Below are 13195 nucleotides of genomic sequence, written 5' to 3'. Positions count from 1 at the left end.
CAAATACTTATTTTCCACCATAATTTGCAAATAAAAAATCCTACAATGTGATTTTCTGGATTTTTTTTCCTTCTAATTTTGTCTGTCATAGTTGAAGTGTACCTATCATGAAAATTACAGGCCTCTCTCATCTTTTTAAGTGGGAGAACTTGCACAATTGGTGGCTGACTAAATACTTTTTTGCCCCACTCTATATTAGTTTAATATTAGTTTAATTTATATATAAGAGGAATACATGTTTGCCAAAAACGTTTCTAAATGAAAAAAATCAACTCATAATGATTAATAATAGCCGGATTGCTAGATTGTATGGCCATTTGGAACATGGGGATTTGGAAAGAAGAAGCCCCCGGCAGAAACACTAGCTGGCGCTGACGTCAGCCATCCATGCAAACAGACGGAGCCAGGCCGATGTGTAGGAATGTGTGGAAACTTCTTCCGTGAATAGTTTGTGTACTATTACATCGATAATATAGACCGACTACCGACAAGGAGTGGATACAGATATACGGTGAGTTGTTTAATTTAGGAATTAACAGATTTGTTGTCTATTGTTTTAATTTGTGAAACAAACTAACTTTGACGAACAGTTTTGAAAATGGAGGCAGTGTGGGGGTTGTTGAAAGGGAGAGGCGCTGTCCAGGGCTGATTTCAGCACGAATATCAGGACCATGGCTAACATAACGCTGTTCTTAACTTTCTAAGTGTTTACACGCCAAACTTTATTTGTGATATATATATACATTTTTTTAAAGTAAAACGAACAACACTCATTATCGCTACATTTTTCAAGAGTTTACAAGTTAACAACCTCGTTTTGTTCGGAGTTTGCTCTTCCGCAAAACTAGTTTTCCGAGTGAAGTTTTGAGGGCCTTGCTGGACAGCGACATTCTCTGCCTGTCGTGGCAAGTTTGCATGGCGATTTGTGGAATACTATTGTTGGTAAAAGTACGTTTTAACTACAATCGATCCATTTGTTAAATAAATAATTGTCTTCTCCACGCCCAAACCTTTCCTGTAGCTTTTTTTGTTGCAACTTTCTGCTTTGTATTGCTGAGGTCAAGTCCTTGTTTACAACTATACATAGACTATAACGCAGTCAAATAAATGTTATTTTGCAAGTCATATTGTATTCAGTTTGATTATTGTAATACCAGCACGGTGACAAAGTATGTCTATACACTTTGTCTCATAGTTAGAAAGTAAAGACATGTAAAACGTTTATTTTTGATTTGTTTTACGTATTTGGTCATCATTACCATTTAGGTCAATTATAACTATATATTTTGTTTCGCATTGAGATCATACAACTCCTTTCTTATTTTCTCTGCGTACTAGTTAGAATGTAGGGCAGGCTACTGTAGTTTTTGGGCGCTGTCGACCAAGTTGGTGGTGCTGTTTCAAAATGGCCGAACACACATTTCTGTGCATGCAAACACAGGACTAGGACACTATGGGGTTTCCCAAGGCACTGTGTTAAAGTAAAATACATGACGTAGGCCCACAATGAAGTTATGAAACATACATTTTGAAGTGGTGGGATATTCTTGGTAGTTTTGTGCTAAACATTTAAATATATTTATGGGGGAAAAAACTTTTATTTTTTATTTAATTGGGTTACATTTTAAGTATGAAATAGTCTGGATAAATATTATTTTTTACAAATTAAGAATAGATACAACATTGTCATCGGTTATATACTGGTTCATCACATTGATATGTACAGCAGACTGCATGAAGACATGAATAAATCTAGATAAGGAATCAATTACATGATGAAAGTGTTCTGAAATTGTATAGGTTTAGCATACTTCCCTTTTATTTATTTTGACACTTGGATTGATGACATTTGTTTTTTCTTTATTGTGTCCACCATTCCTGGATTATTATAAAAACATCCTGCACTTTCCAACTATGATATGAATACCAAATGACTAATTCAGAGAAGGAACAGTGACATTACCTTACATGGTATGTCCCTGGTTGGGAGTTGCTTGGAAAACTTGCAAGCCATATCATTTTGATGACGTGGGACTGATGTGTGACTGAGTGGCCTATGTGATAAACGTTCAAAAGATTGATGAAGTCCTGAATTAAAGGCCTGTTAAAACTCATACTCTCTGTGACTACTACTACAAAAATGTTAGTTCTGTAATGAAAACAAATGTAATTTAACATATCTTATTTGAAGTTGTTTGATCAATGACCATGACCTCTGGTTCTGCTCTCCTCCCCCACAACCACAGCCCTCCCAGCATGGCTTCTCAGACAGTATATCCAATGGGGTTGGTCATGTATGCCACCTCAGCTGGCATGCCCTTGGTGGAGGATGCCCAGGGGTTGGCTGAGCTTCCACAGAATGAGCTGCCGGCCCCACAGCTGGTCATGCTCGCCAACGTAGCCTGTGAAAATCCAACCGAAGGGAAGGAGATGATGGAGCTTCAAACCGTCGGCAGCAGCAGCTACTCCGATAGTGAAGACGAGAACATCATCAGATACAGTTACGATAGCCATGAGAGAGAGATGTGTATTGTAGACTACCCAGAGTCTCCACGGGTGGCCCTTTCACAGGTTGAGGAGATTGACAATGAAGTAGAAGAGGAAGAAGGGCTGGACCTGTCCAAACCCTCTGAACAGCTCCCTTCTAGCCCTCCCACCCCTTTTACCCCTTCTACCCCTCTGGGCATGATCATGGAGTCAGCTAAGAAGAAGAAACCCTTCTTCTGTAAACCCTGCAACTACCAGGCCCAGCGAGAGGAGGAGTTTGTAACCCACATCCAAATCCACAGTGCCAATAGGATGATCGTGGTGAAACGCGTGGAGGGGGACAAGGCACGGGCAAAAGAGACTTTGGCGGGACCAGATCAAGAGGCGGAGAGCGGTGATGGTGGGGCCAACAACAAAGGGGTGATCCGCTGTGAGCGCTGCGGCTACAACACCAACCGCTACGACCATTACATGGCTCACCTCAAGCACCACGAAAAGGAGGGCGACGACCAGAGGGTCTACAAATGCACCATCTGCACTTATACCACCGTCAGCCAGTACCACTGGAGGAAGCACCTCAGGAACCATTTCCCCAGTAAGCTCTTCACCTGCAACCAGTGCTGCTATTTCTCGGACCGTAAGAACAACTACGTGCAGCATATCCGCACCCACACAGGTATGTCAAACAGAACCTTTTCACTCCAAGAATGCACTTAATGGTCAACGTATGAGTGTTTTTAACAGTATAGCTAACTCTGTTTTTGCTGCTGTAGGGGAGCGTCCTTTTCGATGTCCGTACTGTGAGTACTCAAGCTCCCAGAAGACCCATCTTACCAGGCATATGAGAACCCACTCGGGTGAGTGTCTAACACAGGCTACATGACAAAAAAGCCTGACGGTACATATTTCTAGCATGTAGCAGAAATTACACACATAATTGATTGTGCATAGATATAGGTCTCTGTTTTGCTTTCCTCTCATAGTCAACTTTTTCTCCTTTGTTGCATTCGCTGGAGCAGATGGTTTTGGATAAGAACGGTAAAGTGGTTTGCGATACGTGCTGTGAGATGCTTAGTGTTCGACCTGTAATTGTTGCTTGTCTCTCTTTACTCTGGTCCATCTTCCCTGCATGAAATGTGAGCCAGTGTTCCCATTGAAGTTTAATATCAGTTAAAATGTCTAACCTGAGCATTTTCCACATTGCTTTTCTTGACAGGTGAAAGGCCTTTCAAATGTGACCGCTGCAACTACCTGGCTGCCAATCAGCATGAGGTGACACGCCATTCCAGACAGGTTCACAATGGGCCCAAGCCCCTGTGCTGCCCCCACTGTCCATACAAGACGGCTGATCGCAGCAACTACAAGAAGCATGTGGAGCTCCACCTCAACCCGCGTCAGTTCCTTTGTCCTGTCTGCAAGTACGCCGCTTCCAAGAAGTGTAACCTGCAGTATCACATCAAATCCAGACATCCCGGCTGCCCACAGATTGCAATGGATGTGTCAAAGGTCAAGCTGCGTGTCAAGAAACCTGATTCTGATGAATTTGCTGATGAGTACACCATCGTGAATGGAATTGCAAAGTTTGAGCTGTCTGCAATTAATGATGAGGAGGAGGACATGGAGGAGAGACCAGAGATCTCTGGAGCTGATAAACAATCAAGCCATATCAATCTCTCAACCAAGAAGAGCAGCAATCCCGGCCCTCTTCAAGCTGCAGAAAGTGTAGCAACAGACAAGACCCACAAGAAATGTTGTGTCTCCCCTGTCAAAGAGACACCTAAAAAGGCAAAGGACAAGGCAGAGAAAAAGGTAACACTGAAACGCAAGAGTACAGAGATGAGCAGTGAGAATACAAAGCAGCATGTTACCCTGAAGGAGACAGCAGCTGCAGTTCAAACCACAGGTTATAAAGTTAAGAGACGTCCCAAAAAACAGATGAAGGGGAAAATGAGTGTTCAGGATAAGAGTGAAATAAAGGAAACCATGGAAAAAGTTCAAAAGGCGAGTTTGGAAGAGGACGATGTTGAGAAGGAGAAATCGGTCAAGGAGACGTTAGAGAAAGACATGCTGGAGAGGGAGAATATGGAGGAAAACAAGAAGCTGGAGAAGGAGAAAAAAGAGCAGCTGGGAACACTGAAGAATGAGAGGGAAGGAAAAGAGAACAAAAACACAACAAAATCTAAGAAGAGTCCTTCTAAAAAAATTAAGAAAGTGGTTGATAAGACTGTTGCAAAAGCACCTCAAAGTCTGGATGCACCAGTGGAAAAACAGGGAGAGAAGAGCAGGACGAAGCCGCTAAAGAGAAAGGCTGCCGAGGCCTTGGACTTATCAATGAAGGAATCTCCTGAGGAGCCCTGCACCAACATAAAGGCCAAACGGTTAAAAATCAAGGCTGGTCACAAGTCACAATCAAAAGCCAGTATCCGCCAAAGCATGACGACTGAGCCTTGCCCAGTGTCAGAACAGGAGAACCCAGCAAACCAGATTATGAACTCGCCTGTGAAAAAGTGCAACAAGACAGAAGCAAGCTATGAAGAGACTGAGGCTTTCAGTGAGAACAAGAGGTGTTCCATCATTGAGAACCCTATTAGCCTCCCTGAAAACAAAAAGGGTCCAGCTACAAAGCTTCAGCCAACAGTTCTACAGGGAGAGCAGAAGGCGTCTGACCAGGAGACTCTCCCCGCTATGCATACCTCTACATCTCAGGACACAACTCCACAGGCTGAGCAGGGTAAGGTCGCCGACCATTCAGAGGAAACTCCTACTCCTGAAGACGAGTCCCCATCTCCCACAGAAATTGACGGCTCTCCCGATTTCAGACGGCCACAGGGAGAACCATCAACACCAACAACACCCTCCCTGGAGCTCCCTAGGCCAAGAGGAAAGCCTACCGAAACTGAAGAGGACGAGGGCATCCACAGCCATGACGGAGGAAGTGAGATCAGTGATAGCGCCTCGGAGGGCAGCGACGACTCGGGGCTCAACGGACTGGCCGCTGCCGCCGGCAAACTGGCCAATGACCCTGAAACTCCCACAGAAGAGATTCCGACTCCAACTGAACTCAAGAGTCACATGTGTATTTTCTGCGACCGTACCTTCCCCTTGGAGGTGGAGTACCGTCGGCACCTGAATCGCCACCTGGTGAATGTGTACTATCTTGACAATGCATCCAAGCTGGACCAGTGAGTGACTGCAGAGCAGGGGGCTTTGATTTATCCCATTTTAATCAGTTTCCGCAGTGTATTTTTGTTTTACCCTTTCTACCTGTTATAAAACATAATTGTCTGTGTAAACATGTTGACACTACATATTCAGTTACCTTGCATTAGTGCTCACTAGTAAGTACTGTATAAAATATTATATGGTATCCCTAAAACTCTCTGACAGCCATTGTAATACAGTTTTAGGCCGACTAGTTAATTTGATTATTGGTGTCTGGGCTTTCACGGATTGGTTCCCAGACATTTTGACTGTTAATTCTATAGTTCTTGTTTTCAAACATGATGGGATGCCTTTAATTTAAATCATAAAGGATAAGTTAATGAGTTAGTTAGTGAGTTAATACGTGAGAGGCCCCCAGAAAAATTTCATTGTTTGGCATTTGGCTGAAACACCCATCAAAGAAAATATGGGATATTAATTTTGTTGCTTGTAAATCTCAGAATACTTGTAAATCTCATATGGTTATTCAACTACTGGTATCTAAAATCAAATAGCATTGTATATATCTTACATATATAGTGGTTGATAGTCAAGAAATCGCTACACCTTGCCGGTTGAGTTTCTATATTAGAAGAAGCCACCAAGAGACGAGTTGTACCAGTTTTTTGTATTTTTATCCATCAGTCCTGTTGAACAACAATAGTACATCTATTATGAAAGGAAGTGGTACACTTTTTCAATGAAGTACCAAAGAAACCCCTTCATTCACATGGGGATTATATTAGAAGGACCCAGGTGGTCCTGTTGTGTGAGTCCACTCCAGTGAAGTGGTCTGTGCCCTAAATGGGGAAGAGGGCTGTATGTTCAAAGTCGGCACACGTGTAAGTTGTCCACTCCACCATTTAGGGAGCACTTGACAACTACTTTAATTAGTCTTTTTATTGATATCAATAGATTTTTTTTTAAACATAGTATAAATCAATTATCAATCTTCACAATGGACTAATTATAAAAATCTCTTAAATTACAAAAAATCTTGACTTACACTCAAATTGATGAACTATGAAATGGGGTGAGTTTTTTGGGGGGTTCATCCGGTACAATGGTGGCGAGATGTGTATAGAATTGTTTCTTGAGTTAATGTTTGAAATATGTTGTCACTTTTTGAATATCCAAGTAAATGTAGTCATACAAAAAAACTCATACTACTCATTAATAAATGCACAACTCTGTGGAAGGTAGGGTGTTCCTAGTGTCAGCCTACTGGACCTTGACATTTGTAGCCCTCTAGAACTTAAGATATGGATAGAGATTTTCTGGGTGGTATAAAACAGATACTATGTTGCTATCACTGACAGAGAATAGACAGCTAACATTGAAAACAAGTTGTGAAATGGAAGTTTGTGAACACACCATTATCAGTTTTGTATCTGATTTCAGAAAAAGTCCAAAGATGTTTTTATTTTTTTACAGTTGTTGAGCCTGCGAAGATGCCCGTAGTTCTACATTTTCTTCTTTTTTTTTTACTCTTCAGTGCCTTCGACAATCAGTATTTTATGTTTTTGCATATTAACAGTGTAGGTTTCTGTTAATTGAGTCACATTCTTTGTACACTGTAAGAGCTCTGATTTCAATTATAGTGTTGTTACATCATGTCTATCTTTATAACCATTCCTTGAGGTTTAGTTGTAATTGTTTGATTTCTCTGACTGTTGCTGTTTTTATTACCCCACTCATCTGTTTTTACAGAATTGTACTTCCAAAGCGTAGCCTGTGAAATACTTAATTCATATGCATTTAGTTTTCTGTACTATGAGGTGATTGTTAGACTGAGCTAATAAAAAAAATATGCCATGTGTACTCTTTTAGTAAATTCAGTGCAATATATTTTGGGTGTGATGCCAAAGTGAGAAGATATAGAATTATAAAGATGTATGTCTTGAGTATCCTGACTATTGGAAGGAAGACTATACCAGGGTTCCCTGGGAAACTGGTCCAATTTAGCCGATGTGCTCTTGAACCGGTCTATAAATGCAGTTTCCCAGGGAACACTATCTAGACAGTTATATTCCGTAGCACTGTAAATGTACACCTTTTATCTCTTTGTTCACTTACTGTATTGTGCTTGTTAGTGGATAAGAACTGTATTTCAGTCATTGTAACCATTTTGTATCCACATATTGTAATCATATGTACCGTAAAACTTCAATTAAATGCTGAGTCTCAAATTGCCAGCCGCCTGTTCATTTTAATAGCTGGGAATCGGCACACATTTCAGCAAATAAACGCATGTTTCAAATGAATTCCCGGGTCTAATGAATTGCTTACGATATTCCCATGTACATTAATTATTTATTTTTATTCTGTCATTGTTGCTAACCATGTCGCCAACAAAAAGAAAAAACGACATTAAAGTCATGTTGCTGAAGGGTGAAATTGGGGTGTTTGATATGCAGCCTTTGCTAGTCTGATCTGCGATGGATTTGTTATTATGTTTATACTGGTCACAAACAGTGTGGTAGTCTTTACAACATTTTATTGAGGAAAAGCTGTGTGCATTAGGAAATAGAAGCCTGGTTCAATTTAGCGCTGGTTGTGTTCAGCGATTAAAGCAAATACATTCCCAGGCTATTTTTGATTTTTTTTACTGTTAGCCTATACCTGTCATTTGCAGTTAGTGAAGAAATGTACTCTTTTTCAATATAATAATTGAGAACTAACTTCTATTAATACCTTCACCAAAGTGGGGAGTTATTGGCCACTGTCCCTAAGACTTTTTGCAAACAATTGGCTGTTTTAAAAACCATTTTGTGCAGTTTAAAACAAAGCATCCTGTACCATTTTCTGCTCTACACTTTTTAATAAAAGTTGGCCTACTATCCAGAGGTATTGTTGGTGTGTGATTCCTTCCCATTTCTTACCTTTTCAGCAGTTACTGATATGTTTAATAAAATATTACACTAAAGGTGCCTGCTGTCTAAATGTAATGAAAGCAATGTAAAATTTAAGCAGCCTACACATCGATAAATAACGACAGCTGTTTATATGTAGGGTATTTACGATCATTACATTTACAATGTTACAAAACCCAGAGCTGAAAAGCATCCACAAGCTTAAAGTACGGTATCAACATTAGACATTGAGTACAAAAAGCCTTTTGAAAATGCACGTTGTTCCATTTAGATTTTACGCACTTAATTTTTTCTTCAAATTGAGCCTCTCTGCTCCTATGTAGGACAGGCTGGTGTCCACCAGGCCCTGGGGTTTCCTAGTCTTATAAGCAACAGACTGATGTGCTGATGTGCTCTCCCTTCAGGATTAATGATGTTGGGGAGTAGAGGTGGACTACTCAAGGAGAGCCCTGTACCCTCTGGAGCATGGGCACGCAGCAGGAAACGGTTCCCCTCCACTCCTGTCACTGCCACCCAACCTAAGAACAGAATACATTTATCAGTAGCACCTGCCTCTTTTGAAAAAAGGACAATCTTGGGTCATCTGGTTGATCAATTTGTAATTATGTGTGTATTACCCACAGAGGACATCTTAATATCAGGGCTGGCTTTCTGAAAGCCCTGCCCCTTCAGCTCAAACTCTTTGGAGACTAGAGGGGGGGAATTCCTTCATGGGTTCTTCTCAACCCATTGGTACCTATTCACACAGTTCTTCATGTTGATAACATTATTTGTAAACTTGTTTGTAGTAGCACTTGAGAAAGAGATTTTAATTCCTTAACTGAGTAGAGTAGAGCAAGCAGCATAAACTTAACCCCAGCAGGATTTGACCAGCATGCTTCTGATAGATGCGGTCAGCCTTGTCCACACTGGTGATGTGAATTGAGACTCGGTTAGAAGCAATGACTAAGAACCAGCAGCTAATAATATGTCTGTCATAAAGGCAAAAGTGTGCACCATTGTTTTGATGTCAAAGTTTAATAATGAAAGAAGGCATTCACCTGAAGGTAATCAATTCGTCCTAGAGCTCCCGGGAACAGCAACATTCCAGTTTTCAACACAAACGTCCTGCGTACGATGGCTTGTGTGGGCACGACCACCTTAACCTACTCGGTCAACAGATTGAGGACTTATCAAGCATGAGAGAGTGAGAAAGAGGAGGTGGGGGGGCACTTTGCCTTGGTTTATAGCAATGACCAGAAGATTATGAGCTGAATGGTTGGCATTGTTCAACACTAGTCTGGGCTTTTCTTGTAAGAAACCCCTTACGAGAGTGGTACAATGCAATAATAAACCAGTCATAAATCTACTGCAGTGACCACTTTATAGATAATTCTGTTCTATTGCAGTGTGCGTAAATGTATCATGGCATCCTGCTTGTGCAAATTATACTTTGTGGTATAGCCTAGTAATAGGATACATAGAAAGGCACACCTTGTTCCCCCAGAGGACATGCAAAGGTACTTTTTGTATCTACCAACCCTCTTGCATCAGAAGGGAAACTAAGTCGAGTGGTATTAATTAGTCAGCAGTGTTCTCTCCTAGTGCTAGTGAACAGCTACAACATGTATACAGACTGTTTCATTTAGGAAGGTACAGGGTTCCATTATGAGCTGCACTGTAATCTATGAGACAACAATTATACTGGCCACAGTGAAGTCGTTTTAGCCCGGCGTAACAGCCAGCAGTGGCGCCAAGCGGAAGCAGAAAGTAGCTCACGTCATGCTCTTTCATGATGCCAGGGGTGTCATAGAGCCAGTGGGCATCTTTCAGTTCGTTGACTGTCAAGCCCACATCTGGAGAAGGGTTGAAAAGAGTACGGTCTTTCTCCTCCTCCTTGTCAATCATGTCCTCTCCATAGGCCAGACTGTATCAGGCCTCTTTTGGATTCTACGACGGTCCGGAACGTCCTCCCAATACTACCTAAATCAACATAGGATTTTTAAAATAATTAGCTTACATTACAATGAGTAACCACGCAAACCATTAACAACAAGGGTTGAGCTGTGTGGGATGTCCATTTCGAACCCCTGGTATTTAGGTTACCCTGTGGGGTTACCACCAGTTCTGTCACCAACAGCCAACACCAATCTCTTACCCACTAGGTAGCCCTGCTTGCTGAACTGTTCCAGTCGCTTGAGCTCCTGTGGAGATATCACTCTCCGTCTGCTTGGAGGCACTCTGGAGGCACTCTAGGACCTCCTGAACTTGCAGTACCGAATGGGGTTGATGATGGGGAACTTCAGAAGGTTCGGCATTATATCTTTGGATAATATTACATTTTAAAGTAAATTGAAGAAAATCTACATTTTAGAGACTTTTAAATAAACAAATGTAAGTCTGATTCAAACCCTCCATCAATGTGACTGTAAAAGTGGTTGGAATGTGAAGCTCATTCAAGACTAATGATTGCAGCAACAATAGACAAAGAAGAGTGTTCCATTAAATCATAATGTATCTTATAGTAACTGTGGATAACATGCAGGCTGGGCAGAGCTCCATCTTACCAGGCCATGGAGATATGGTGGCTTTGTGGATCACATCCGAGGCTCTGGATTTGCAGTAGTCTGACTCCAGTAGAGTGTTAAACAATGTGGATTTCCCCGTGTTGGCCATTCCCGCTAGATACATGTCTCCATTGTACTTCCACAATCTCTGGAGATTTGATTTTCTATGCCATATCCCGTTTTGGTTCTAATGAGGGGGGTATCTTTGATATTATCACTGGAAAGGCCTACACCAGCACAGTACTGGGAAAGCTGACATTTCATATTTTGCAAGTAGCTTTCAGTCTCCAGGGAGCAAGTCCACTTTATTACCCAGAACCACTATGTGTTTGTTTTCTCCAACAAGCTATAGCAAGTCTGGTACTATGGAGTATGGGATGTCCAGGAGATCCACGATGAACAGTACCAAGGCTTTCTCTGATTTGACCCTGCAGACTATATCCAGATATTCCTCCTTGGACATCTTGACAGTCAATGCCTTTTGGTGGTGTGTGAGCAAGTAACAACGATGACAAATGCCTTTTTTCAATTCCTTCTCCTCTAGCAAAAGTTTATACTTCTCACTTGGTAGATAGCCTGCCACATCAGGTGCAGTGCATGACTGCGCCACATCCGTTGCAACAGGTGTCAAGCCTCCATATCTAGCGTAACATAGATTTTCTTTTTCGTCCTTTTGCTTGTTTCCTCGAGAAGGAAGTCTATATCACGAAACTCGATGAGAGAATCGGGGCTAGCTGTCGCAACTTTGGTCCCATCTTTCAATGACCACAGCTGTTGCTCCAGAGTTCTCTGCTGCTTCTCAGAGCCTGACCTCAGCGGCAACCTCGTCTTCTTTGGAAATCATGGGGACAGCAATCACATGGAGCTAACCATGAAGTTGGTCCTTGTGAGTATTTTCTTGATCTATGTAGTCCAGGAAAACAAATTCCCCCTCATTTTCCGGCTCTATGGAGTTGCATTTCCCTTGAATGTTGACATTTTTACCCAGATCTTGAATATCACCCCTTGCTTCTCTTACAGTGCTGTAAAATCTGGTCGTTCTTGTATCATCCACAGTGGTGTAAAGTACTTAAGTAAAAATACTTGAAAAGTACAACTTAAGTAGTTTTTTGGGGTATCTGTACTTCACTACATACCTAAAGAAAATGATGTCCTTTTTACTCCATACATTTCCCCTGACACCCAAAAGTACTCGTTACATTTTGAATGGTTAGCAGGACAGGAAAATGGTCTAATTCACACACTTATTAAGAGAACATCACTACTGCCTCAGATCGGGCAGACTCACTAAACACATGCTTAGTTTGTATGAAATACTGAATGTTGGAGCATGCCCCTGGCTATACGTAAATTTTAAAAACAAGAAAATGGTTCCACCTGGTTTGCTTTATATAAGGAATTTGAAAAGATGTATACTTTTACTTTTGATACTCAAGTATATTTTATCAATTACATTTACTTTTGATACTTTGGTATATTTCAAACCAAATTATTTTAGACTTTTACTCAAGTAGTATTTTACTGGGTGACATTCACATTTACTTGAGTAATTTTCTATTAAGGTATCTTTACTCAACTATGACAATTGGGTACTTTTTCCACCACTGGTCATCCAATACAAAAGGGAGTTTATGATGGAACATGTTTCCTTCAAACACAGACATATAGTGCCTTGGTAGAGGTGATGAGATCGATTTGGTACTTTGGTTTACAGATAGACATGGAATTGATAGATGTCGAAAAAATGTACATGTAACTATTTCCCGTAATGGGGGTGGCAACAATTTATACATCTTTACAAAGTAACACAATTGAACCATACATTAAACAATGATAACATAACCTTGAATAACAACACGAGCTGTTGCTTCTTCTTCTTCTTCTTCTTCTTCTTCTTCTTCTTTGGTGGAGTTTAACGGCGGTTGGCAGTCATTACCGCCCCTAACTGAACTATCAAAAATGTGTATAACTAAACCAAGATATACCACAGCACGTCTTTTCTACAGCCTGTCTTTTCCAACGGGAACAAATTAGTTATCGTGGGCAGAGCAAGCAGGAGGTGGGTAGAGCCAAGCACGAGCTAGCGAG

At 41.2% G+C, this 13195-nt stretch overlaps 1 protein-coding gene and 1 pseudogene across 1 annotated transcript; one reads left to right on the top strand and one right to left on the bottom strand.

Annotated features, from left to right (window-relative positions):
• Positions 1-340: 340 nt before the first annotated feature.
• On the top strand, positions 341-8534 carry LOC112220986 (RE1-silencing transcription factor B). Its single transcript, XM_024383017.2, has 4 exons — positions 341-511; positions 2247-3163; positions 3261-3344; positions 3704-8534. Exons 2-4 carry the CDS (start codon positions 2257-2259, stop codon positions 5671-5673), a joined length of 2961 nt encoding a protein of 986 aa, XP_024238785.1. The 5' UTR covers positions 341-511; positions 2247-2256; the 3' UTR covers positions 5674-8534.
• LOC112220531 lies at positions 8256-11944 on the bottom strand (annotated as a pseudogene).
• Positions 11945-13195: the final 1251 nt, after the last annotated feature.

Source organism: Oncorhynchus tshawytscha, linkage group LG21, assembly GCF_018296145.1.
Source record: "Oncorhynchus tshawytscha isolate Ot180627B linkage group LG21, Otsh_v2.0, whole genome shotgun sequence".
In the NCBI taxonomy this organism is placed as follows: domain Eukaryota; kingdom Metazoa; phylum Chordata; class Actinopteri; order Salmoniformes; family Salmonidae; genus Oncorhynchus; species Oncorhynchus tshawytscha.
This window is presented reverse-complemented; position numbering and strand designations above follow the sequence as displayed.

What these genes read in the sequence shown, in the direction of transcription:
- LOC112220986 (XM_024383017.2), top strand. Translation starts at nt 2,257, where the DNA reads ATGGCTTCTCAGACAGTATATCCAATGGGGTTGGTCATGTATGCCACC. An exon ending in GCATATCCGCACCCACACAG is followed by an intron (nt 3,164 to 3,260) that starts GTATGTCAAACA and finishes TTGCTGCTGTAG; the next exon opens with GGGAGCGTCCTTTTCGATGT. An exon ending in GCATATGAGAACCCACTCGG is followed by an intron (nt 3,345 to 3,703) that starts GTGAGTGTCTAA and finishes TTTTCTTGACAG; the next exon opens with GTGAAAGGCCTTTCAAATGT.